Here is a 27,253-nt window from a genome sequence, read left to right on the forward strand (position 1 = left end):
CTTGAGTTCATAACCCTTGGACTGGCCATCAATCAATCAATCTCCCATAAAGGCTGAGTAAAAATCCTGGAAACATGCACTGCTCCATATTTTCCTTTCAGTGAAAGCTACATTGTAGGAACAAAATCTCCATGAGACAGCTGGATGCAAGAAATTACAATCCCTAAAGACAAAACTTCACCTTAATATAACATTCACTAAGTTTTGGTTTTAAAAAAAACACCTTAATATAGTTTGGGGGAAAAAATTAGATGTAGGGAAAAAAATGAGCCTTTCAAAATGTTAACCTAAGTCAATCTAGTCAACTGGCATTGAGAACCTAAGGGCCCATCCATTTGACTGTGCTTCTTGTATGATGCAATGTTACTTCAATCTTTTTCCATAAACATTTTAGAGCCTCTGGGCAGATTAGGTCCTTAATGTATCTTAAGTTTACTGTCCCATCTACCATTTAATTATTGAAGAAGCACTGAAACTAGAGCCAAGGTTTCAAAAGGTAATTTAACAGCAGGAACTATAATTTAATCACATCATATCATATTATACTACATAACATTATATATTTTGCCTACTGATAAGTAACACAGTTAAGTTTATTACAAGCATTATTTCCTAAGACCATGGTGTAAATGCTCCTTTTGAAATATCACAGCTTATTTAATAGTGTTTTATATTATAACATTAAATCAATGATAAATCTATATAATGCAGTGCATTTTGTGCCATTTCTGCCTACTCCATGTTAAAATATTACTAATGAAATCAATTAAGAAAACTGAGACAACTATTAAAATGGAAACAAGGTTATCAACATCACAGATGCATATCCAAGTAGGTCAACAGCATTTCCCTATAACATTAAGATTAGGCTAGCATTAGTTTAGCAGCAGCTGGTCTTTAGGACAAGAAAAACAAAATTTTCAAATGAAAAAGACAGTTACTCTGAGAAAACATCAATCCATATTACTAATAAAAGCAAAATGCTGGTGTCACCTTTACATAAAATTGTGCACTTTCCACCTGTGATTTAGTTCATTTATGTTATGACAACAAGACTTGAATTCTCAGGATACATAAATGAGATGGACTAATTGATCGAGAAACCTCTTGTTTTAGTACTTAAATTATAACCGTAAAATAGCTAGAAAAAAACATCAGTGCCTCAGTGGCTTTAAGCCTAGACAGTTTCAGTATTTTTTTAAATGAACAATGCAACTAAGCCTCTGCTTCTGTAATAATAATGTAATACAGTAACCTTTCCTGAATAAAGGAACTGCGCTCTATCTAATAGAAGCAGTAAGTAAGGGAGACTATCATTCATTACATACCAATCCTGCATGTTTGATATTAGGAAAGCTTGAACTGACCTGTAAATCTATATTCAGCTAAAGCTCACATAAGCAGCAATGGAAATGAATAGAAGTGCACTCCATATAGAACACTTTTCAAAACTACTCCAAAAAACAAATGACAAAAAGTAGTTAAGAACAACTGAACATCATCTGTTGTGTGTACCAGATGTAAAAGATGGATAGACCCTTGGTTACTTGCACTGTTTCAATTGTGTAAGGTAAAATTAAAACTTAGTCCACTTCCATCTCTCCAGATTTAGTATACTGTGAGCTGTCTTTTGTTGTATCTGGTTTAGTTTCAGTTCCACTCTGTCCATCCATTGGTCCATTGTGTTCACTGTTAGCTTTCGTTTTGTCTTCAGCAGCTTCCACTTTTGGTTTAGGCTTGTAAATGATGGGGTTACAGAAATTATCCAGTTCCTAAAGAGATACATTATATTTAAAGTATTACAGAACCTGCTACTAACGTTCAAAATTCTACATTATGTTTCTGTATTTCCACATTCCTGAATCTGTTATGGTAGCTCAATTTATATAACCATATCTTAAAATGCTTTATGAAGAATTTACTTTCTGGCTAATTCATGATGTGGCAAATTAGAAACTAGTAAAGTTTTCTTTTTTGCTGGTCCTGGGGCTTGAACTCAGGACCTGGACTCTGTCCGTGAGCCTTTCTCTACTCAAGGCTAGCCTTCTACCATTTGAGCCACAGCATCATTTACAGCTTTTTATGTTTATATATAGCACAGAGGAATCGAACCCAGGGCTTCATGCATGCTAGGCAAAGCACTCTACCACTAAGCCATATTCCCAGCCCTTATTAAAGGTTAATTCCTAGAACTATGATTTGTGGTGAAGAAATGCTCATTTTTAATTCTGATATATATATATATATACTCACATGTGTATATATATATGTATATATATATACACACACACATACATACACAATGCTCCAAGGCAGTTATAATAAATTTTAACCAAACTTCTCAAGGGAGAAGTTTCATGTACTTTCCTGCCTGAGCTGGCTTTGAACATGATCCTCAGACCTCAGTCTCCTGAATAGCTAGAATTACAGGTGTGAGGCACCAGCTCCTGTCTATTGTCTTATTAATTTTTGTCACTATTTTTCATGATGTTTCTATAACAGACTTTTTTTGTGTGTGGTATGTGGGTTTGTACTCAGGGCTTTGCTGCTCACTCAGCTTGCCTGGTTAGCTAGCATTCTCCCACTAGAGTCATACCTCCAACCTGCCTTTTTTGCTGGTTAGTTTTGTAAACAAATCTCATGAGCTCTTCTGCCTGGGATGGTTTTAACAGTGATCCTCTGGATCTTAGCCTCCTAGGTAGTTAGGATTATAGGTTTAATCTACTGTCATCTAGCTTCTACGATAAGTTTTGACTTTTCCATTAGTAGTGTTTCCTAAATTGTAATGTTCATTTCAAATTAGGTAATTTTTTTTTTTTTTTGCTAGTCCTGGTGGTTGAACTCAGGGCCTGGGCACTGTCCCTGAGCTTCTTTTGCTCAAGGCTAGCACTCTACCACTGAAGCCACACGCCACTTCTGGCTTTTTTTGTTTATGTGGTACTGAGGAATTGAAACTAAGCCACATATTCCCAGCCCTCAAATTAGGTAATTGTTTTTTTTAAGGAGGAGTATTAACATGGAAGTTTATACATTTCAAACTAAGTTAAAGTAAGACCTATACCACATTGAAGAGTTTGGAATATCTAAGGCAGAAGTCATAAATTTGCTTTAGTTCACTTTGTATTACTCTTTGATTTTCTTTTTTTTTTGCCAGTCCTGGGCCTTGGACTCAGGGCCTGAGCACTGTCCTGGCTTCTTTTTGCTCAAGGCTAGCACTCTGCCACTTGAGCCACAGCGTCACTTCTGGCCATTTTCTGTATATGTGGTGCTGGGGAATCGAACCGAGGGCTTCATGTATACGAGGCAAGCGCTCTTGCCACTAGGCCATATCCCCAGCCCTCCACTTTGTATTACTCTTTAAAGTTAAAAACAGGTCTTGTATGACAGATTAAAAAAGAAACAGCTGGGCACTGGTAGCTCAGGCCTGTAATCCTAGTTACTCAGGAGGCTAAGATCTGAGGACCCTGGTTTAAAGTCAGCCCAGGAAGAAAAGTCCTCGTGAGACTATTATCTTCAATTAACCACTCAAAAACCACAAGTGGCACTGTGGTTCAAAGTAGTAGAGTGCTAGCCTTGAGCAAAAGAACTCAGGGATAGAGCTCAGGCCCTGAGTTCAAGCCCCATGACTGATAACAGACCTTCTCTCCCCCACCAAAAAAAAAACAACAAAAGATTATCCCACAGCTAGAATCATTTTAAAAATTGACAAAGTACAAGACAAAATTCTAAAAGCTCTTCTGCAAGTTGATTATTTGAGAAATCTGACTCCCATTAAAAAAGGATTTTTTTGCCAGTGGTGGAACGTGAGCCTGAGCACTGTCCCTGGCTTCTTTTTGCTCAAGGCTAGCTAGCACTCTACCACGTGAGCCACAGTGCCACTTCTGGCTTTTTCTGTATATGTGTGCTGAGGAATGGAGCCCAGGGTTTCATGCATGCAAGGCAAGCACTTTACCAGGAGGCCACATTCCCAGCCCCTAAACAAGTAATTTTGTAATTTCTTACCTTTGACTTTGCAACTATTTCGGATACTTTTACCACAGGATCTTGAGTGAGACTCAATTTGTTCTGTGCATTCATTTTACTATTCAGCCAACTCATGGCATCACTGATAAATTTTTCAACTTTTTCCATGTCCCCAGGATCCAAATGATCATATCTTTCATCCTATTAAAAAAAAAAACCCTGATAATTTCTGCTTAAAATACTTAAATCCTAAATGACTTCTAACTTATATATCAATAAGCTACATAAAAATAGAACATGAAACTGAAAAGATTATCAGAAAACATAAAATCAATGTGTACTTAAAAAGAAAAGGATTTGGGCCTGGTACCTTGTTTCTGTATCCTTCTATCACTTTCATGACAAGTTGAATCTTTTTTCCCAACTCATTTAAGGCTTTTGGTCTCTCTTCGTGTTCCATGTACTTCATTTGAATAGGCTGGCCATATTTCTATGAACATAAGGACAATTTAAAAAGAAGATGCGAGTTTTAACTGAAAATTTTATTCAGTGCTTACAATATAATAAACAGAAAGAGAACATAGGTAGTTTAAAGTGTATTTTGTCTTATTTTCCTGCAAAGCAGTGAGTTCTGGAGGCTACTTTCTTACTGTCTTACACAGGAATGCTTAACTAACAATCCTTTTGTAATTACCTCTTGATTCTTCTTAAAACCAAAGTCCCAGTCAAAACAGAATTCTTTGACAGCTCAGTGCTAAAACTTCATAAAATTCTTAGAAAAAGAAAAGCATAAGAAGATTTTCTTTCTTTCTTTCTTTTCTTTCTTTCTTTTTTTTTTGATAGTCCTGGGGCTTGAACTCAGGGCCTGAGCACTGTCCTTGGCTTCTTTTTGCTCAAGGGTAACACTCTGTCACTTGAGCCACAGCGCCACTTCGGGCCGTTTTCTGTACATGTGGTGCTGGGGAATTGAACCCAGGGCTTCATGTATGCGAGGGAAGCACTCTTGCCACTAGGCCATATTCCCAGCCCCATAAGGATATATTCTACTACATACAGAATTCACTTTCTTTAAAATTAAGTTTCAAAACTAACAATGCATAATACAACTTCTTGATATCATTTATTATTTAGATTTAGTTATTACATTTAAAATATGTACTACATATTAAGTATTTCTCCTCTTCCAGGTCCTTGGACTATAGCATCTCTAAATATTAAGAAAGTTTCTCTAACTTTAGAGAGAAGCACATTAGAAGAATAAAATGTCTTCTTACAAATTTTAAAAAATATATTTAAATATCAGTTTATTTTAGAAGTTTTAGATTCTCATTAAAGTTAGAAATAACATGAGCACCAGACATTTCTCACTGTTTTATTTGGTCATGTTAACATCTTACAGGCTTGTCAAAACTAAGAAATGGCTAATTACTATTATCTGTAATTGTATTTGGTCTGTTTTTTTGTTTTGTTTCTAGTCTGGGGTTTGGACTTAGAGCATTGTGTACTTTTTTTTTTCTGCTCATGTCTGGTCCTACATCACTTAAGCCATCCCCCTCCAGGTCCAGTTTTGGAGACAACTAGCAACAAACCAACCAACCAACTAACCCAGAAGTCTGTCAGGGATGGCTTTGCACTGAGATCCACAGATCTCAGCCTTCTGAGTAGAGTAGCTAGAATATTTTTGAAAAGGAACAAGTACTGCTGAGGTTTTTTTTTTTTTTTGTTGGTTGTTTTTTGGTGCTGGTCCTGGGTGCTGTCCCTGAGGTTTTTTGCTCAAGGCTAGCACTCTGAACCACAGCTTCACCTCTGGCATTTTCCCCCTAATCCTGCGGCTTGAACTCAGGACCTGAGCACTGTCCCTGGCTTTTTTTTTTGCTCAAGGCTAGCACTCTACCTCTTCCGCCACAGCACCACTTCTGGCTTTTTCTGTCTATGTAGTGCTGAGGAATGGAACCCGGAGCTTCATGCATGCTAGGCAAGCACTCTACCACTAAGCCACATTCCCAGCCCCATACCTCTGGCATTTTTTGTAATTAATAGGAGATATGAGTTCTCCGAGACTGCCTAGTTTCATTGCAATTCTCAGATCTCAGGCCCCTAAGCAGCTAGGATTACAGATGAGAACCATTGGTGCCTGTATAAGTACTGTATTTTTATTTATTTTTCTATTAAAATTAGTGGCACAAAAAATTTAATAAAGAAGGGATCTCTGAGAAGGATGTTTACAGTTTTCAACATTATGGTTAAGACTGATGAATTTTGGTAAGAGTGAGAATTTAGTTAGTTTTGCTACTTGTAAACTTAAATTTTCCAGTTGGCATCTATTCTCTGTAAATTTTAATGACATGAAGGTGACTTCTGGAAGCTTATTTATTCCCAGGTCATTTAAAACTTTCAGTGTCTCTTCATGTTCTATGTACTTGATTTGAATAGGCTGGCCTTCATATTTTTTAAGACAGGGTCTGGCTGTAGCCCAGACTAGCCTTGAGGTCCAATCCTTCTGTCTCTGTCTCCTGAGTACTGGGTTGCAAACCCCTAGGACTTTTCTAGCTTAAGTCATATGTTTTGTAACCCACTAGCTCATTATCCCTAGCACACATTCTAAAATCCTATTGAAGACATCAATTAGCATCCATGTAACTAAACTGTTACTATAGAAAGAATAGTCCAGGGATCAGCAACATCAGAATCACTTCAGGTCTAAGACCCTCATACTTAGTCAGAATCTACATTTCAGTAAGGGACTAGGTAATTAATATGTACATTAAAACACTGCTTGATCCACACTAAGAGGGATAGACTGAAATTTCTCTTAATCTAACCAACAGAAAGTTCTAATCTCTTAAATATTGTTTTAAAAGTGAGGAGAGGTTGGGTAACTATCATGGAGAAGGAAGCCAACAGTGGTCTTTCCTGAAAAATCATACCATCAACCTACAGAAACCCCTTTCTTCCTATAAGGACATTTAAGACAGGGTATTTTATAAATTTTGGTACTACCAGGGTGCTTGAACCCAGGGTCTTAAACTTGCTAGCCAGGAAATCTACCATTTGAACTATGGCTCCAGTCTTTTGGTGAGTTTAGGAATTTTTTTCAGGTCCTCCAGTTTTTGTCTGGTCCAGCTGTGGACTATGACCTTCCTACTTATGCCTCCTACATAGCTGGGATCACAGGTACATACTGCCATGCCTGGCTTACTGGATGCCTGGGGAGTGGGGGGAAGGTCTTACTCTTTCTCAGACTTGCCTTGAAACTGCAATTTCCCCCAACTTCTGCCTTTTGAGTAGCTGGAATTATAGATATGAGGCACTGTATCCAGTCAGGAGTACTATTTTCAGTGTGGTATTACTTTCCAAAATCAATGTAGTGAAAAATGAAAGGATGACTCCTGTGATGGCTAAAATATCAAACTGATACATATCACCACTTCTTAAAAGTAACCCTAGCTACTCAGGTGGCTGAGATCTGAGGATTGCTGTTTGAAGCCAGCTAGGGCTAGAAAATCCATAAGACTCTTACCTCCAACCAGAAAAAGCCAGAAAAGCCTGAAGGGGAGCTGTGGCTCAAGTAGTACAGTGCTAGCTATCCCTAAACATAAAAAACTAAGGAACAGCACCCAGGCCGAGTTAAAGCCCCAGGTCTGGTGGAGAAAACAACAACAAAAAAGCATCTTAGTAATAATTTGGCTGTATATTATTTTATTTGAGTTATATAACATTTTCTACTTCTCAAAATGCTTTATGGATATATTTGTGTGTATGTGCATGCACGTGCGTGCACACACACACACACACACAGACACACACACACACACACACACACACACACACACACACAGAGTATGCCAGAACCAGGGTTTGAATTCAGGAGTTTGTCAACTATGTAAGCTCTTTTGCTCACACTGGCACTCTTACCATTATGCCTCAAATTCTGGCTTTTTATTGGTGAATGAGAGATAAGGATCTCTTAGATTTATCTGTCTGTCTTGGCTGCCTTGAACATGTGATCCTCAGATCTCAGCCTCCTGAGTAGCCAGATTATAAGCATGAGCCAGAAGCTCCTTGGTTCAACATGTTTTTAAAGTTAGAACATTTCAGTGTTCAACATCCCTGGCAATAAAGGAAATAAATGCAAATAAAAACAACCCTGAGATACTACCTCACTCCAGTTAGAATGGCCTATACTTTGAATTCAGGCAACAACAAATGCTGGAGGGAATGCGGAGAAAAAGGACCCCTTCTCCACTGTTGGTGGGAGTGTAAACTAGTACAACCACTCTGGAGAACAGTATGGAGGTTCCTCAAAATACTCAGCATAGACATACCCTATGACCCAGCCATACCACTCCTAGGCATCTATCCTTAACAAGAGGATCCAGGATATCTCAAAGACACCTGCACATCCATGTTTATCGCTGCACAATTCACAATAGCCAAAATATGGAAACCCAGATGCCCCACTACAGATGAATGGATCATAGCGATTAAAAATGACAAAATAGGGCTGGGGATATAGCCTAGTGGCAAGAGTGCCTGCCTCGGATACACGAGGCCCTAGGTTCGATTCCCCAGCACCACATATATAGAAAACGGCCAGAAGCGGCGCTGTGGCTCAAGTGGCAGAGTGCTAGCCTTGAGCAAGAAGAAGCCAGGACTGGCCAAAAAAATAAAATAAAATAAAATAAAAATAAAAATGACAAAATAATGGCATTTTCAGGGAAATGGTCAGATCTTGAACACATAATGTTGAGCGAGACAAGTCTAGAACACAGACAACAAAGAGGCAAGGTCTTCCTGATATGTGGTTGTTGGGGGTGTGGGGAGACAGTAGAGATCATGTCTGCAAAACAAGAAACTTCTTTTCATTGGTATTTCCACATGTTTTGGTCAGCGACTTTACAGTATGTCTCTAAAACCAAACAATTACTAAATAAACATAAAAAGGTCTAGGATAGACCTATCAGAGGATCACAATAGCTCAACAGCTATGTACATATGATTATATAAGATGAGGGTAAGCAAAATGAACTACAAGAGATGGAAACAAGAGATTTTATTGTTGTCGTTATATTTAATGTACTAGGTGAATGTCCTTTAGCATACCCCCTGTGGTCACTGTATGATTTTGGTATACTGGTTATTGTATATGTGCTTATCTGAACTAGGGAAAGGAAAGAAAAATGAGGGAGGGTATAACAAATATGACAAGAAATGTACTCCCTACCTTATTATATAACTGTACCCCCTCTGTACATCACCTTGTCAATAAAATTTAATTTAAAAAACCCATGGGCTGGGGATATGGCCTAGTGGCAAGAGTGCTTGCCTCCCATATATGAAGCCCTGGGTTCGATTCCCCAGCACCACATATACAGAAAACGGCTAGAAGTGGCGCTGTGGGTCAAGTGGCAGAGTGCTAGCCTTGAGCACAAAGAAGCCAGGGACAGTGCTCAGGCCCTGAGTCCAAGCCCCACGACTGGCAAAAAAAAAAACCCCAAAACCCAGCACATTTCAGGGCTGGGACTGTGGTCTAGTGGTACAATGCTTGCCTAGCATACATGAAGCCCTGTGTTTGAGTACAAGCCCCAGGACCAGCACCAAAAAATAAAAGAAAACAAACAAGACAAGTACTGTATTATCTCCCTAATAAATCTAAGAAGTAAGTTTAATAGAAGTAGAGAGTAAAATAGTGGCAAACAGTGCAGGTGGGAGGAACAATGGGGAAAGGTTAAGAGGCACAATATTTCAGTTAGATAGGAGAAATAAGTTTGAGATGTATTATACAGTTGGGTGACTACAGTTAGTAACTATATATTTGAAAATTGCTGAGAGATTTTAAGTGTACACACACACACACACACACACACACACAGCATCAGGTTTCAATGTGTGATAGTGCATGTGTTAAAACAGTTTGTGGAGGCTGGAAATGTGGCCTCATGGTAGAGTGCTTGCCTAGCATGCATGAAGCCCTGAGTTCGATTCCTCAGTACCACATACACAGAAAAAGCTAGCCTTGAGCAAAAAGAAGCCAGAGACAATGCTCAGGCCCTAAGTTCAAACCCCAGGACTGGCAAAAAAAGGGGAAAAAATTTAGTTTGTGGTTGAGTTTTATGCAATGTATACATAGATGATACTGTATTATATACAGCTTCTGCCAATTAAAAATTTAATAAAATAATAAACTGTACATTCACATAATAAGTTTTAGAAAATTTCAATTTCCTAAATACTAACATGGGATTTTAAAAAATTTACCTTTAGTTCTTGGAGCTTATCCACATAAATTTGTTTAGGCTGGTCCTCTCCTTCTTCATAAAGCCAGTTTTCTGTGCCTTCTAACACTGCAGACAGTTTACTCATGTCCTAGATATAATATTTAAGAGATACTAAATACAAATGCCTTCCTTAGCAATTAGACATCAAAGAAAGAAGCATTTTATGTTAAACTTTAGGCTTTTTTTAAATGCCAGTCCTGGGGTTTGAGCTCAGGGGCTACCAGGTGAGCCACAGCTCCACTTCTGGATATATGTTTTTTTGATAGTTGCTTGGAAATAAGAGTTTCAAGGACCTTCTTGCCTTGACTGTCTTTGGAACTTCAATCCTTGTATCGCAGCCTTCTGAGCTGCTAGGATTGCAGGCGTGAGCCACTAGCACCCATCTGATTTTTTTTTTACTTATTCATAATCATATATAGAAAAAAAAAAAAGAATGGCCAGGTGCTGGTGGCTCACGCCTGTAATCCTCGCTACTCAAGAAGGCTGAGACCTGAGGATCATGGTTCAAAGCCAGGCAGGAAAAGTCCATGAGACTCTAATCTCCAATTATCCATAGAAAGCTGAAGTGGAGCTGTGGCTCAAGTGGAAGAGCACTAGCCTTGAGCAAAAGAGTGCAAAGACAGTGCCCAAACCCTGAATTTAAGCCCCACTACTGGCATCAAAAAACAAACCAACCAAAAAAACCCCTAAGGACCATCCCCATACAAATTCAAGGAAATTGACAGCAATAAATTTCACACACCCCTTCATGTAATTCATAGAAGGATTTTTAAAAATCATTTAAATAATTTTCATAAAAGTTAGGAAATTCAAACTTACTTCTGGAGTAATGAATTTTTCATAAACAGTGCCCAGTCTGTCTCTAAAATCATATACATATTCTTCAACAGCATTTTTAGCATCATTTCTTTCTTTCTCTAATTTGTCTTGCATTATCATCTTCCCCTATTCAAAGAGTTTCAGACTGTCATAAGAATATGTTTTAGCGATACATAAATCAAATGCAAACTAAAACCATAATGAAATACCAACTTTTCACTTAGGAGGAGCACATTGTGTGTGTGTGTGTGTGTGTGTGTGTGTGTGTGTGTGTGTGTGTGTGTGTGTGTTTTGCCAGTCCTGGCGCTTGGACTCAGGGCCTGAGCACTGTCCCTGGCATCTTTTTTTTGCTGAAGGCTAGCACTCTGCCACTTGAGCCACACCTCTTCTGGCCTTTTCTAGATATGTGGTGCTGAGAAATCGAACCCAGGACTTCATGTATAAGAGGCAAGCACTCTTGCCACTAGGCCATATTCCCAGCCCCGAGCACATTTTTTAATAGAAAATAACTTCATGATATAAAATCTTTGTATGTTTCTGAGAGAATATAAAATGCTGCACCCACCATGGAAATGGTTTAAAGGTCCTCTAAGAACATAGAATTGGAAGATAATATAGCTTAGTAGTGGCAGCACTTGCCTAGCACACAAGAGGCACCGAGTTTGATGCCCAGTAATACACTCACACACAATTATGATTTTATTTCAAAGTTATCAGTTCTACTCCTGAATATATACCCAAAGAAACTGAGTGTATATTGACTCAACAGACATTTATGTGCTAATATTAACCGTAGACCAAAAAGTATAGATATGCCAGGCACCAGTGGCTCATGCTTATAATCCTAGTTTAAAATTAGCCAGAGTAGGACGGAAACTGGTAAAACTCCTATCTCCAATAAACTACTCAAAAAAAGCTGGAAGTGATGCCATGGCTCAAGTGGTTGAGAGCTAGCCTTGAGCACAGAAGAGTCCAGGGACAGAGCCCAGGCTCTGAGTTCAAGCCCCTGGATTGGCAAAAAAAAAGAGGAAGAAGAAGAAAAAAGTATGGAATAATTGAAATGCGAATTGGGAGATGGATGGGTAAATAAAATTAATATGCAATGGGCTAGGAATATGGCCTAGTGGCAAGAGTGCTTGCCTCACATACATGAAGCCCTAAGTTCGATTCCTCAGCACCACATATATAGAAAAGGCCAGAAATGGCGTTGTGGCTCAAGTTGACAGAGTGCTAGCCTTGAGCAAAAAGAAGCCAGGGACAGTGCTCAGGCCCTGAGTCCAAGCCCCAGGAACTGGGGGGAAAAAAAATAAAAAATAAAATAAAATAAAATAAAAGATAAATATAAATTACTTCTAAAACAGTAAAATGAACATGTACATAAACATAAATGTAAGAAAATATAAAAATGACAACTGATTTTAAAAATGTCTAATGGAAGACAAATCATTTGAAGAGAGCATTGGTCTGTAAACCAACATGTAAGAAGAGAGCGGCTAGCTGGGCGCTGGTGACTCATGCATATGATCCTGGCTACTATGGAGGCTAAGATCTGAGGATCATGGTTCACAGGCAGGCCCAGGCAGGAAAGGCCAGGGCTGGCTTCTGATTAAATTAACCACCAGAAAACCAGTGGTGGAGCTGTGGCTCAAAGTGGTTGAGTGTTTGAGCAGAAAGCTCATGGACAGCATGCAAGCCCTGAGTTCAAGGCCCGACAAAAAATTTTTTAAAAAAACGGGGGGGGGGGGGGAGCTGCTATGACTTGTGCTGGCTGTTACTATTAAAGACAGAATAAAAGGAGATAAAGTTCATTGGCTTCAGAAAGATTTTTTTTTATTCTGGAGACAATCTATAGTTTTCATGTAACTAAGATGAAAGCCACTGGCATTATTATAGTGCAGTATTTGATACAAAAGCATTTGATGATTTGCTTGTAGGAATTTAGTTTCCCTTATTTTGGAGATAATCAATGACTTAAAAAAGCATGCATTACCACTTTCTAATATCAACTCAGGTTTCTGTACCTCATTTTCAATATAGCTATTGAGAAGGTCTTGAGCCAGTTGTCTGTACAGGCTACTCTGGATTGGTAGATCAATACTCTTCACTTTTCCTTTTTTAATGGTTTGATTTATTCGGTCTTGCTTGTCTGAAGAAGTTGACTGCAAAATAAAATTTAAAACAAGTGTAAATTTCTAAAACTAGTTTAAGAATGGTTTTAGATGTGAAATGTAGCAGTATAGTTTAAAAAAGTGTGAAATACCTTTTCTGTATTGTATTAAAAAACTTTAGCATTGATACTATTTTATATTCTGTGTATGATTAAATCCTTTCCACATAAAAATACTGAGTTGAAAGTGCATATCAAAAATACTATGAGAGCCAAGTATGGTGGGCTTAAGTCTATACAAGATACATGGTAGGCAGAGATGGGGGATCATGGTTTGAGGCCAGTCTGGGCAAAAAAAGTTTGGAGGCTCCATGTCAATCAATGGCTGGTGATAGTGGTGTGTGTATACTGTCTTAACTATGGAGTAATGAATAAATATAGTGGGTAAAGCGGCAGTCTGCCTCTTCCCCAGCAATCCAGTTAAAAGCCTAAGTTAGGAGGCTTGCAGCCTAGACCATGCTGGGCATGAAAGAGACTTTACCTCAAAAGTAGTAGAGCACCTACCTACTAAGAAAGAATAAGACCTTAGATTTAATCCTCAATATTGTTTAAAAAAAAAAAAGGAGCCCCCCCCCAAACAAAACTAACCAACAAACCAAATGTAACACGTTAAAACTTCTCACACAGTTTAGTGGCTATAATTTGTAAGAAAGGCAAATAACAAGTATTGGTACTTGTAAGGATGTGGAGAAATTGAAATTGTAGAATGTATAACCATATTTGGAAGCTTCTTGAAGTTTCTCAAAACATTAAAGCACAAGGAAATTATATGTAAGGTAGCCACTTCACTTCTTCTCATATGCCCAAGAAAAATGAAAATAGATATAAATATATGTAAATTGCTCATAACTATGCTTATGATGATTGTGCCATCAGTTCTGGAGCTTGAACTCAGAGGCTGGGCACTATTCCTGAGCTTCTTTTGTTCAAGGCTAGCCCTCTAACATGTGAGCCACAGTTCCACTTTAGCTTCTTGGTAGTTAATTCAAGATAAGAGTCACACAGACTTTCCTGTCCCTGCTAGCCTGCAACCATGATTCTCATATTTCAGCTTTCTGAGTAGCTAGGATTATAGGCATAAGCATCTGGCACCTGGCTGTTTTTTTTCTTTTTTTACTATTTTATATTCATAATGATAAAAAGCAACCACATGGCCATTAACTGATGAATGTATAAATAAAATTTGTTAATACATTCATACAATACAATATTATTCTATAGATTATATCAAGGAATATTTGAAACATCCTACAGCATTATGCTTAGAGAGAGAAGGCAATTTTAAGAATACCTATATGAAATGCAAAGAACAAATAATGACATAAGCATTCATCCTCTAACATTTTAAATCTAAAAATATTTTGAATGAAGAGAAACACTGTAAAATATGCAGCCGAATGTCTAAGGAATAGTTAATTCTAACATGCAAGGCATAGCAAATTTAAATTATCTTTATTTGGCTTGTTCTATTTCAACTGTATGATTTCTAATGAGAAAGATGTTACTGAAAAAGATATCCTTTTCTTTTAGCCAAAAGAATTTGGGACCAAGTACCAGTGGCTTATACCTGTAATGGAGGCTGAGACCCGGAAGATCATAGCTTGAAGCCAGCCTGGGCTTAAAGGGTTCGCCTCCAGTTAATTGGAAGAATGCTAGGTTAGAGGTGTGGCTCAAGTGGTAAGGAGCCACTAAGCAGAAGTGAGATGCCTTGAGTTCAAGCCCTTAGTACAGGCATGGATGCACACATGTATGCACACACATGCATACACACACAAGAATTTTGGGGAGCTGAGCATGGTAATGCAGGTCTTTAATCCAGTTACTTCAGATGAAGTGATGCTCTCATCATTGCAGTTCTAGGCAAGCAAAAAAGTTAGCAAGAATTTATCTAAGGCTGGGGATATGGCCTAGTGGCAAGAGTGCCTGCCTCATATACACGAGGCCCTGGGTTTGATTCCCTAGCACCACATATACAGAAAATGGCCAGAAGTGGCGCTGTGGCTCAAGTGGCAGAGTGCTAGCCTTGAGTAAAAAGAAGCCAGGGACAGTGCTCAGGCCCTGAGTCCAAGCCCCAGGACTGGCAAAAAAAAAAAAAAAAAAAAAAAAGAATTTATCTAAAACAATAAATGAAAAATAAGCCAGCCAGGTGCCTGTGGCTCATGCCCATAATTCTAGTTACTCAGAAGCCTGAGAACTGAAAAACCCCACTTTGAAGCCAGCCCAAGCAGGAAAGTCTGTCAAACTCTCATCTCTAATTAACCACCATAAAGCTGGAAGTGGAGGAGCTCAAGTGGTAAAGTGCTAGCCTTGAGCCCTCAGTTCAAGCCTCATGACTGGCCCAAAAATAAATATAGTTGTGGCTACTCATTTTTGAGGTGCAGGTAGGAGGAATGTGGTCTGAGGGAGGCTCGCCTCTAGGAAAGTTATGAGACCCTACCTGAAAAGTAAACTAAAGCAAAAAGGGATAGGAACATGACATATGGGAGAACTGGTCTAGTAAGTGCAAAAGCCTTAAGTTCAAATTCTAGCACTGTCATAAAGAAATATAATTTAAAATTTCACATTAAGGGGCTGGGGATATGGCCTAGTGGCAAGAGTGCCTGCTTTTCATATACATGAGGCCCTGGGCCCTGGGTTCGATTCCCCAGCACCACATATACAAGTGGCAGAGTGCTAGCCTTGAGTAAAAAGAAGCCAGGGACAGTGCTCAGGCCCTGAGTCGAAGCCCCAGGACTGGCCAAAAAAACAAAACAAACAAACAAAATAAAATTTCACATTAAGGCCTATTTTTAAAGTGTAAATAAAATACAGAAATGGATTTTTCTTTCTATAAGTTTTTTATACTTTTCCATAGTACTAAGATTTATAACATTCAGTACATTAAAAGCAAGCATTGTAATCATGAGTGAGAAGCAGAGGTACATGGTTGTAACCCAGCTACTTAGGAAATGGAGGCAGGAGGGTTTTGAGTGCTACAAGTTTGGGCAAGAGAGACATTTCCTACAAAAATAAATAAATAAATTTAAAAAGCCCTCAAAACCTAGTACAACAAAACTCCAAAACAGCTGTCCCGGGCTGGGGATATAGCCTAGCGGCAAGAGTGCCTGCCTCGGATACACGAGGCCCTAGGTTCGATTCCCCAGCACCACATATACAGAAAACAGCCAGAAGCGGCGCTGTGGCTCAAGTGGCAGAGTGCTAGCCTTGAGCGGGAAGAAGCCAGGGACAGTGCTCAGGCCCTGAGTCCAAGGCCCACGACTGGCAAACAAAAAAACAACAACAGCTGTCCCACTCTTCACAGCCACAAAAAACAGTAAACCAAACCTTTGTTTTGGCTCCTGTATGATCAATTTCCTCTTCTGGAGTATGTTCAGCATGACATTTTTGATGACCACCTTCTTCTTGGTCAACTTGCATTTTATCCTGGAAAGAAAATGTGTGTTTTACAATATATACAGTATCTTTTCCAGTTTAAAAAAAAGTGAAAGAAATAGGCTTAACAGAGTTCAATTCTATTTTGAGATGTGTGAGGACAATAAAGCAGACTCTCAGTTTTCAAATAAAAATAGTAACAATAGTTTTAACAAGTGAAATAAAGACCTAGTTGGTGCTATATGAATAAATCTTGTGTCATTCAACTATGCTCAACTTAAGAATTATACAGAAAACTGCTCTTGAACTGCATAACAGGGTTCACAAAAGTAAGCTTACCAACAAGACACCTTTCAACTTGACATGAAAAATATTAACAACCTAAAAAATGGGAATATAAAGTGAAAAAGATACAAAACCTATAAATCACACAACTACATATTTTTGAAATGTAAAATATAAAAGAAATTCAGCAAAACTTAGATGTCTTTGAAGTATTAAAATGCAAACTTTTAAGTTTTTTTTTACCTTATGTTTAAAGAACTTCTCTCTTTCTCTCTCACACACACAGAGAGAGAGAGTAGAATTTATATAATTTATAACTGCTATTAAATGGTAGCAATTTATTCATAGTTTTAATGAATTTACAAAGGAAGTTCAGGCTGGGCACCACTGACTCACACTTGGAATCCCAGCTACCCAAGAGGCTGAGATCTAAGTATCACAGTTAGAAGCCACCCTGGGCAGGAAAAATCCAAGAGTATCTCTCTAAATAACCTCAAAAAGCTAGAAGTGGAACCATGGCCCAAGTGGTAAGTGATAGACTGCTAGCTTTGAGCACTAAAGCACAGGGACAATACCTAGACCCTGAGTTTGCTCACAGATACAGGAACAAAATCCAGAATTATTATCATGAACCATAAAGTTTTAACTGATCTCTTGGTTTCCCAATTTCTTTCTTTTTCATTTCTTCTTTTTTTCTCTTGGCTGGCCTGTGGCTTGAACTCAGGGCCTAGGGTCTATTCCTGAGCTTCTTTTGCTCAATGCTAACAATCTACCACTTAAGCCACAGCACTAGTTTTTTCTGTGTGTTTTATTGGAGATAAGATCTCAGTCTTCTTAGTAGTTAGGACTACAGGCACTGCTGGCTGGCACCTATAATCCTAATTTCATTTTTTTTTTTTTTGTTGCTACCATCTCCTTTATCACTTCTACACATCCCATATATTAGCTACTCCAGTTTCCTATCTCAGGACATTTGAACTTGTTTCTCCCTCAGCTTGGGCCACCAGCTATTTAGGTAAGTAAGTATTCAAAAGTATTCCTTACTTTCAAATAGCTTTAGAAAAATCTTTCAGGCTAGCTTACCTGTTCCATTGATGGTCACCACTATTACAATTTCTGCCACATATCTTCATTCTTCCTTTACTTCTTTTATGCTATCTCATTGCTTCTTGACTGTCCTTTTCCTACTACAGTATAAGTTACAGATGACTACAAACCTTCTTTCTTTCTTGCTTACCCTGATATCTGAAGTACCTGGAAAAGTCCCAACTACATATGTAAACTTAGGTCTCATGCTCTTACTTGGCTTGCCTGCTCACGAATGGCATTCTGCCACTTGAGCCATGTGATCTGTAAGTTATTTTTTTTGTTAACTGTGGATGGAACCTCAGAATTTTAAAGAAGTTTCTCCCCAAGGCTGTCTTCAGACAGAGATTCTCTGATTTTAACCTCTTGAGTAGCTAGGATGACAGGCATGAGCCACTTGAATCTGGCTCAAATATTGTGAATCAAATAAGAGGATAAAAAGATTAACTCAATGGTCAACAGTTAAATTGTGGTACATTAGTATAGTAAATAACACAATTTTTATGTAATCTAAAACACAGTATCTTCAATATCAATTCTGAGATGCTTTTATACTGAAGAAATGTGGGCAATCTATAAACTGATTTCTGAGGTAAATTAGAGTGAAACATGTAAAATAATGTCATAAACTGACATTCGTGGGGAAAATGGTTCTGACTGCTCTCATTTGTATATATCTGGGCTTCTTTTATCTGTCTTGGAGCCAGCAATGTTAGCAGTAAGGAAAGCGTAACAACACCTTATTACCTTATTTTCCTCCCCAAACGAAGTTGGTTCACATTTGTGGAGATGAAAATAACAGATGACTTTGTAATAACCTCAAGCCTCTTTTTAAACTTCTGGATACTGAGAAAAATCGTACATAACTAGTAAGAAATATTCAGGTCAGATGTGACTCACACCTGTAATCCTAGTTACTTGGGAGGCTAAAATAGGAGAATTCTGATTCAAGGCCAGCAATGGCAACAAAATGACACATCCATGACCACAAAACAAAAAGAAATAAAGTACTCAGAACTCTCTCTGCACAAGGGACTAATAATATCACCTTACTTTAGGAAGAATAATGAAATAAAGTACAGTTTATTTAATTATATCAACTATGTATAGATTGAAAAGAGAATAAATATGTCAAGGTGCTTGCCTACAATGCTAATTACATGATCCATAAGACTAGTTGCTTTATTTCCCCTTTGTTATATAAATTGTAGAAGGTATTTCTAGAAACATCTATCTAGAAATTCTTCTTCCTCTTCCTCCTCCTCTTTCCTTCTTCTTCTTTTTTTTTTTTTTTTTTTTTTTTGGTGGTCTTCAGCATGGAACTTAGGGCCTGGGAGCTGTCCCTGAGCCTCTTTGTACTCAAGGCTAGTGCTCTACCACTTTGAGCTACAGTGCTACTTCTTGTTTTTTTCTGATTAGTTTATTAGGGATAAGAGTCTCTGGGACTTTTCTTCCCCTACTGGCTTCAAACCATGATCCTCAGATTTCAGCCTCCTGAGTAGTTAGGATGACAGGCATGAACCACCAATAACTAGCTAGAAATTTTTTTATATAGGGAACCTCAGCTACCTGAAATTAAGTAAGCCTTAGAGACTTATAAAAAAGGATCTGAGTAACCAAAGATGTCAGAAATCCATGTGCTTTATTCATGGGTGGGTTCTTTTAAGTCTGTATCCAAAAATCATCCTAAAACCTTGTTTAACTGGACTCAGACAAACAGAAGCAGTAAGTAGGTAATGTTATTGAAAGTAGAAGGTGCTATATTCTCCTGTATAACATACTATTGTTAATTTATTTTCAATTCCTGGACTATCTCACTCTATATAGAGAAAACTAAAAGTCTCTGCAGAGATTCTTTCAAAAAGAGAGGCAATGAAAATGAAATGCTTATGAATAACTGGTCTCAGAAGGCAAAGTACCTTCGATTTTAGGAAAAGAAGTATGTCTTAATAGATTAAATTTACCTGTCTGGTTTAAATTTTTTTTAACTGTATTTTTTTTGTCTTTTCTTTTTTGTACTGGGGATCGAACCCAGGATATTGCACTTGCTAAGCAAGTGCTTTGCCACTGAGCTACTTCCCAGCCCTAAATTTATTGTGAATTGCAATCATAGTAACCTAGGAATAAAATTAACATAATTGCCCCATGTTAATTTATGGAAAGTTGTTTCATTACTATTAGGACATTTCTTTTTAAACCAAGATAAGAGATGACATGATAATGAAATAATACATAGGAAACATACAATTGTCTTAAATGAAGTTCTTTATATGATAGTGATTATATTTTCATCAGTCTAGAAGATTATACAATAATCGCTAAAAAACAGACAAAAGAGGAGAAAAAAGACAACCTTAAGAAAGGAGACATTGTCTTGGAATTTATAGAAATAACCCTCATTTTTGGAGATGGGTGTTACTTGCTGTGTTGCACAGGTTGGTCTTGAACTCATGGACTCATCAGCAATTGTCCCATCTTAGCCACTTGTATAGTTGGGACTACAGACACATATCACCATGCTTGGCTAAAAAAAACCCAGTCCTAAGATGCATAAATATAAGGAAAAATCTAGGGCAGATCTTCCATTACAACTGGGGAAAAAAAAATCTAACAAAGCCATTAACAATTTTCAAAGAGCACATATAAAATGTTGAAAATTCAATGCAATGCAATATAATTAAGTTCCACTCATTTCCTTTCATAGTATATATGAAGACTAAACTCAGTGACCCATAAATCTTTCATAAAAAAGAAAAAAACCGGGGCTGCGGATATGGCCTAGTGGCAAGAGAGCTTACCTAGTATACATGAGGCCCTGGGTTCAATTCCCCAGCACCACATATACAGAAAACGGCCAGAAGTGGCGCTGTGGCTCAAGTGGCAGAGTGCTAGCCTTGAGCAAAAGGAAGCCAGGGACAGTGCTCAGGCCCTGAGTTCAAGGCCCAGGACTGGCCAAAAAAACAAAAAAAAGAAAAAAACCCTGCATTTGAATGTTACTGTATAGTATATTCCTCTGCTTAACTAATACAGATGTCCCATAACTAAACCCTAAAATACTTATATTTTCAGTCTAAAAATGTGTGCAAGTTACAAAACTTAATTTTAATTGGTTTTATCCATAAGCTAAAATGGTGGTAATAGGGCTTGAGCCAAGCAAGGGTCTGTGCTTTCACTTGGCAAAATGTTTTTACTAGGGAGTAAGAACTTAAAGACAATGTCAAACTCACTTGTTTTGTACAAAAGATGTGTAAGTCCCTGAATAATGTATTACAATTTAGAAGATAAAGAGTATTCTTTTTTAAATTTTGATTTATTTATTTATTTTTTGCTCAGGGCCTGAGTACTGTCCCTGGCTTTTTTTTTTGCTCTGCCACTTGAGCCACAGCACCACTTCTGGCTTTTTCTGTCTATGTGGTGGTGAGGATTCAAACCCAGGGTGTCGTGCATGCTTGGCAAGCACTCTACCGCTAAGCAACATTCCCAGCCCCTTATTTATGGTCCTGGGGTTGTCCCTGAGCTGCTTTGTTCAAGAATAGTGTTCTACCACTTGAACCACAGCTCCACTTCTGGCTCTTCGGTGGCTAATTGGAAATAAGAGTGTTACAGACTTACCTGCCTCAGATCTCAGCCTCCTGAGAAGCTAAGATTACAAGTATGAGCCGGATGCCTGGATATTCTTTAATGGTCCTTTAAAAAAATATAAAATCACCCTGATCTTACAGTAGAAATTCAAAGTCAAACTTCAGAAAGTAATGTATTCATTTATGGGTTACCACACTGTGTACATGTTGTGGATTAGAGAAACAACCTTAATAGGAATTTACATACCACATCATCTTTGTTTTCATTCTTAAAAGAAGCTTCTGTTTCCATAGGAGCATCACTGTGATCTCCTTCCAAATTTTGCTTTTCAATTACTGATGCACTAGCCACACTGAAGATTCCGTGGACGTTAATACGAACTTTAACCTTTACTTTGGAACTATCACCATCAGACTGTGGAAACACGTTCTGAATAGTAAAGCTCCCTTAAGGAAAAGAAGAGATTTGATCAGTACATGTGCCTCAAAAACTATTCTGTTCAATAATTTGAATGTCATCTTTAAGATAATTATAAAATTATATCCTAATTTATTGCTATTGTGCAGGTATTGTTTCCCTAGATTATCTTCATCATAACAAGCCTAGTATTCAGACATGAAAAAGTTAACTAACTCGCCCTAAATCATCAATGTTAGTTACAAAGAAACTTGGATTTTTAACCTTTGACAACTCAATTCAAAGGCAATGTGTAACTTTTTTTTCCTTTTGGTGCTAGTCCTGGGGCTTGAACTCAGGGCCTGAGTTTTTGTGCTCAAGGCTAGTATTCTACCATTTCAGTCACAGTTCAACTTCCTACATTTTGGTGGTCAATGTCTCATGGACTTTCCTGCCCAGGCTGGCTTCAAAATACAATCCTCAGATACTGGATTCCTGAGTAATTAGGATTACATGCATGGGCCACCAGCACCTAGCACAACCCACAACTTTTAAGTATTGTATAACATTTTCCATGTAAACCTATAGTAACAAATTTAAATTTTTAGTTTGAAAATAAAATCTATATTACTTTTTTGCTATACACTCTATAAATCCATAATTGTACTGCTTCATAAACAATGGAATTGAAACAATTTATGGATTTTTCTGTATAAAATGGAGACTTAGTAGAGAATACCAGCCCTACTCCCAAAAAAGGTAGTAGTAAAAAATTTGGCTGATCTTTCTCTTGGATTGATGTATCACAATATTTATATGTTGAAGTTCTATCTACCCTACCTCTCATGCCCCATAATGTGATTGCATTTAGAGATAAAGTTTGAAAAAAGGGTAATTAAAATGAAGGTATTAGGTACATAATTCAGTATAATAGAATTGTGTAACTGGTATCCTTATAAAAAGAAATTTGCAAACAAAGTCACAGAATATGTGAAAGAATTGACATGTAAGCAAAAAGATGGCCTAGCTATTCAGTAGATTGAGGATCATGGTTCAAACCCAGCCCAGAAAGGAAAGTGTATGAGATTCTTATCTTCAAGTAACTGTTTAGGGACAGTGCCCAAGCCCTGAGTTCAAGCACCAGGGCTGGCACACACACACACACACACGCACACACGCACACGCGCACACACACAACACCAAAACAAACAAACAAACAACAACAAAATGCCTTGGAAAAGTAGAGACTGACTGATGAAGCTTATAACTTCCTCCCTGGGGAAAGTCAAGATAACAGCTCTGAGAAGGCAAAGACCTTAATGACTTTGGAGCAGAATCCTACAGGAGACAGGAAGGGGCCCATGACTCAACCAGATACAAAAGCAGCCAAGAATCCCCAGAGGACTATAAAAGAGGAACCTCCCATGAACCTACAATGGGGCTATGGATGTCCAAGCCTTACTTCTTGCTCTCCTGCATGGAGAAGTCTGTACTCTCTTCCTCTTTTTCCTTGCCTAGAAAGCAGGTGTATACAAATGTCATGTGGCGTAAGGAGGCACTCAGTCCAGATTGGAAGCTTATACCAAATTTACCACAGCTAAGAGGCTTTTCCTCAGTCTTTCCTGGCATTTTACTCTCACTCTGAAATAATCTTTATCTTTATTGCCAATCTTCCTGCCTCTTAATTCTCTATCTGGTTCAACTCCTCTTCAGAGGAGTCTATTAACTTTTGCTTGTAACTATTTTGGCTCTTGTAATAAAGCTTCCAACGTCTTACCCTATTTTCTATGTCCTTTCCTTTAATTCTTTGTCAGACTGAGACAACAAACCCAAAGATCCTTAGATGAAGAGTTTATAATTCTAGTTTCTACCAATGACATGGTAAATTTATACTCTTTAATTCATCTATCGTTTGGCACTCAGTAGTGGCCTTAGCAAACTAACATAACTTTTAATTATTGCTTTAAATAATAGGCTTGAAAATATTTACTTTGCTTCCTCCTTACTCTGTTAAGAAAAAGATTCAAAGTTAAAAACGAGAGAGAGAGAGAGAGAGAGAGAGAGAGAGAGAGAGAGAGAGAGAGAGCGCACATGCGTGCGCACGCTCCTGCTGTTCTGGGGTTTGAACTTGGGAGCTGTCTCAGAGCCTTATTCAAGGTTAGCACTCTACCACTTGAGTCATAGCTCCACTTTGGCTTTTTGGTAGGTAACTGGAGATAAGAGTTTCATAGACTTTCCTGCCTAAGCTGGCTTCTTGAACTAGGATCCTCACATCTCAGCCTCCTAAAGTTGCCTGGCTGCTTCTTGGTCGTGGTCCTGGGGCTTGAACTCAGGGCCTGGACACTGCCCCTGAACTCTTCTTGCTCACTGTAGGTTGAGTATCTGGAATTCTGTGTAATTTGTCATATGCCAGTGCATAAAAACATTATTAATATAATTTGAAATTATGAAGTTAAAATGGATATTGTAGTCTTTTATTGTCATGTTGATATTAATCTACTCATTGTAGTTGTTGCCAGTCAGCACAATTTTAATTTGACTGAAGACACACAAACTTTTCAAACCAATAAAAGATATTTTAAATATAATTGTCAAGTGATTTAAGAACATTTCAACCTGTTGTTATTATAGGAATGTAGCAAGCTCTTTTAAAATAAAGTGCATAGCTACAACAAAATATGAATATCTTTTAAATCCAGGGCTAGCTTAACTGATGTACACTTTTTTAGTTTCTTTGATTCTACATGTTCTTTATAAAAAGCCAAAAAATGTATGGAAAATATTTTTTTCTTGAGATCTCTTACCAATTCTGGGATCAGGATAAGGCACTTCATGCAAATTAGTATAAAATGCTTCTAGTTCAAATGGTTCCTTCTTGTGGAAAGTAATGACCTTTGAGAATGGAGCAGGATGGTTCTTAGAGAATACTTCACATTCCCTAAAATGCAGTGGAAAATACGTTATTTAAAAACAAATAGAAAGTTGCCTACTTTTTTTTTTTTTTTTTGGCCAGTCCTGGGCCTTGGACTCAGAGCCTGAGCACTGTCCCTGGCTTCTTTTTGCTCAAGGCCAGCACTCTGCCACCTGAGCCACAGCGCCCCTTCTGGCCGTTTTCCATATATGTGGTGCGGGGGAATCGAACCGAGAGCTTCATGTGTAGGAGGCAAGCGCTCTTGCCACTAGGCCATATTCCCAGCCCCGAAAGTTGCCTACTTAACCAAACTCATGAATAGCAACTACAAAGCTCTCTATATAAAAAGTAAGGAAAATCAATTGATTTTGCTATAAAGATGTTTTTATTATTATTATTATTTTGTCAGTCCTGGGGCTTGTCATTCTTCAGGGCCAGGGAACTGTCCCTGAGCTTCTTTTGCTCATGGCTAGCACTCTACCACTTGGGCCACAGCACCACTTCTAGCTTTTTCTATATATGTGGTACTGAAGAAACAAACCCAGGGCTTCATGCATGATAGGCAAGCACTCTACCACTAAGCTACATTCCCAGTCCTCAATATAAACATGCACTTTGGCAAGTTTTCAGAATGTCCACCCTAGTAATAAGGTAAATGTATACTATTAAACAAGAAAAAAAATACTTGAGAATATTTATGTTTCAACATCAACATTTACAGTGTAATTGTCTTTTGCTTGCAGTTGAGAACCAAGTCCCACTCATTAACTTCCAAAATACTTGCCATATGCACTTCTTTGTATTTCAGCTATTTAAAAAAATAAACATTTTGGAAGTATTTAAAAGCTATAGAAGAGGGCTGGGAATATGGCCTAGTGGTAATGTGCTTGCCTCATATACATGAAGCCCTGGGTTCGATTCCTCAGCACCACATATACAGAAAATGGCCAGAAGTGGCGCTGTGGCTCAAGTGGCAGAGTGCTAGCCTTGAGCAAAAAGAAGCTCAGGGACAGTGCTCAGGCCCTGAGTTGTTCAAGACCAGGACTGGCAAAAAAACAAACAAACAAAAAACAAAAAAAAAGTTATAGAAGAGTACATAAAGGCAAAACAACAAATCCTTATCATCCTAAACTTTGAATTATTATGTTTAATCCTCTATGTCTCATTGGGGTTTTTGTTGTTGTTTTTGGTGCCAATATTAAGGCTTAAACTTAAGGCCTTGCCAGACCTCCACTTCTAGGCTTCTCCTGGTTAACAGGAGATATAGGTAGGAGCGTCTTGGACTGTCAGTCCTCAAAATCTCAGCAGATATAAAGCATCAAGCTTATGGCTCAACTGTCTCCCTTCCTGTCTCCCTTCCTGTCTCCCTCCCTCCCTCCCTCCCTCCCTCCCTCCCTCCCTCCCTCCCTCCCTCCCTCCCTCCCGCTTAGGCATTGTTCCTGAGCTTCTTTTGTTCAAGGCTAGCACTCTACCACTTGAGCCACAGCACCACTTCTTGCTTTTTCTGTTTGTGTGGTACTGAGGAGCCCAACCCAAGGCTTCATGTATGCTAGGCAAGCATTCTACCCCAAGCCACTTTCCCAGCCCCATGGCTCAACTTTTTAATGCACACTCACACAGTTTTATGTTTTTGTTTTTTACTTTTCTGGAACCAGAGTGATACAAATGTTGTCATTTTTCATACCTGAATACTTTGGGAGAGTGCATCTCTGTACAGATATTCATTTTATTTATTTATTCATTCATTCATTCATTCATTCATTCATTCATTCATTTATCTATCGGTCATGGGGCTTGAATTCTGAGTCTTGGTGCTGTCCCCAAGTTCTTCAGCTCAAGGCTAGTGCTCTACCATTGGAGTCACAATGCCACTTGTGGTTTTCTGGTGGCTAATTGGAGATAAGTCTTATGGACTTTCCTGCCTGGGCTGGCACTGAACCATGACACTCAGATCTCAGCTTCCTGAGTAGCTAGGATTACAAATATGAGCCAACAACACCCAGCAAGATATTCATTTAATCTACCATCCACATTCCAATGTTTCCAGGCAATGCTGTAGCAGTCTACAAACTTGGTTTAATACTGTACATAATCACCATAACACTTCACTTAAGGCTAGAATTTTTTTTCAAACCTTTTCTCTCTCTCTTTTTTTTTGCCAGTCCTGGGCCTTGGACTCAGGGCCTGAGCACTATCCCTGGCTTCTTTTTTGCTAAAGGTTAACACTCTACCACTTGAGTCACATATCCACTTCTGGCTTTTTCTTTTATGTGGTGCTGAGTAATCAAATCCAGGGCTTCATGCATGCTAGGCAAGCACTCTACGACTAGGCCATATTCCCAGCCCCTTGTCACATTTTTTAACCTTTTCTTCTATCATTTTTTTCAAAAACCT

At 38.3% G+C, this 27,253-nt stretch overlaps 1 protein-coding gene across 2 annotated transcripts in view; it reads right to left on the bottom strand.

Moving 5' to 3' along the window:
- Nucleotides 1–383: 383 nt before the first annotated feature.
- Nucleotides 384–27,253, bottom strand: part of Hspa4l (heat shock protein family A (Hsp70) member 4 like) — a 58,349-nt gene continuing 31,479 nt past the window's right edge. The window contains exons 12-20 of one of the 2 annotated variants that reach the window (XM_048333539.1): nt 24,753–24,886; nt 21,799–21,998; nt 16,552–16,650; nt 13,082–13,219; nt 11,061–11,186; nt 10,222–10,329; nt 4,334–4,453; nt 4,003–4,164; nt 384–1,772 (exon numbers count right to left, since the gene is read on the bottom strand). In XM_048333539.1, the coding sequence (XP_048189496.1) occupies nt 1,584–1,772; nt 4,003–4,164; nt 4,334–4,453; nt 10,222–10,329; nt 11,061–11,186; nt 13,082–13,219; nt 16,552–16,650; nt 21,799–21,998; nt 24,753–24,886 (1,276 nt within the window). In that variant the 3' untranslated portion in view covers nt 384–1,583. The remainder of the gene's footprint in view (nt 1,773–4,002; nt 4,165–4,333; nt 4,454–10,221; nt 10,330–11,060; nt 11,187–13,081; nt 13,220–16,551; nt 16,651–21,798; nt 21,999–24,752; nt 24,887–27,253) is intronic. The other variant, XM_048333538.1, reaches the window with a different exon arrangement.

The sequence above is a fragment of the Perognathus longimembris genome, chromosome 24 (assembly GCF_023159225.1).
Source record: "Perognathus longimembris pacificus isolate PPM17 chromosome 24, ASM2315922v1, whole genome shotgun sequence".
Taxonomy (NCBI): domain Eukaryota; kingdom Metazoa; phylum Chordata; class Mammalia; order Rodentia; family Heteromyidae; genus Perognathus; species Perognathus longimembris.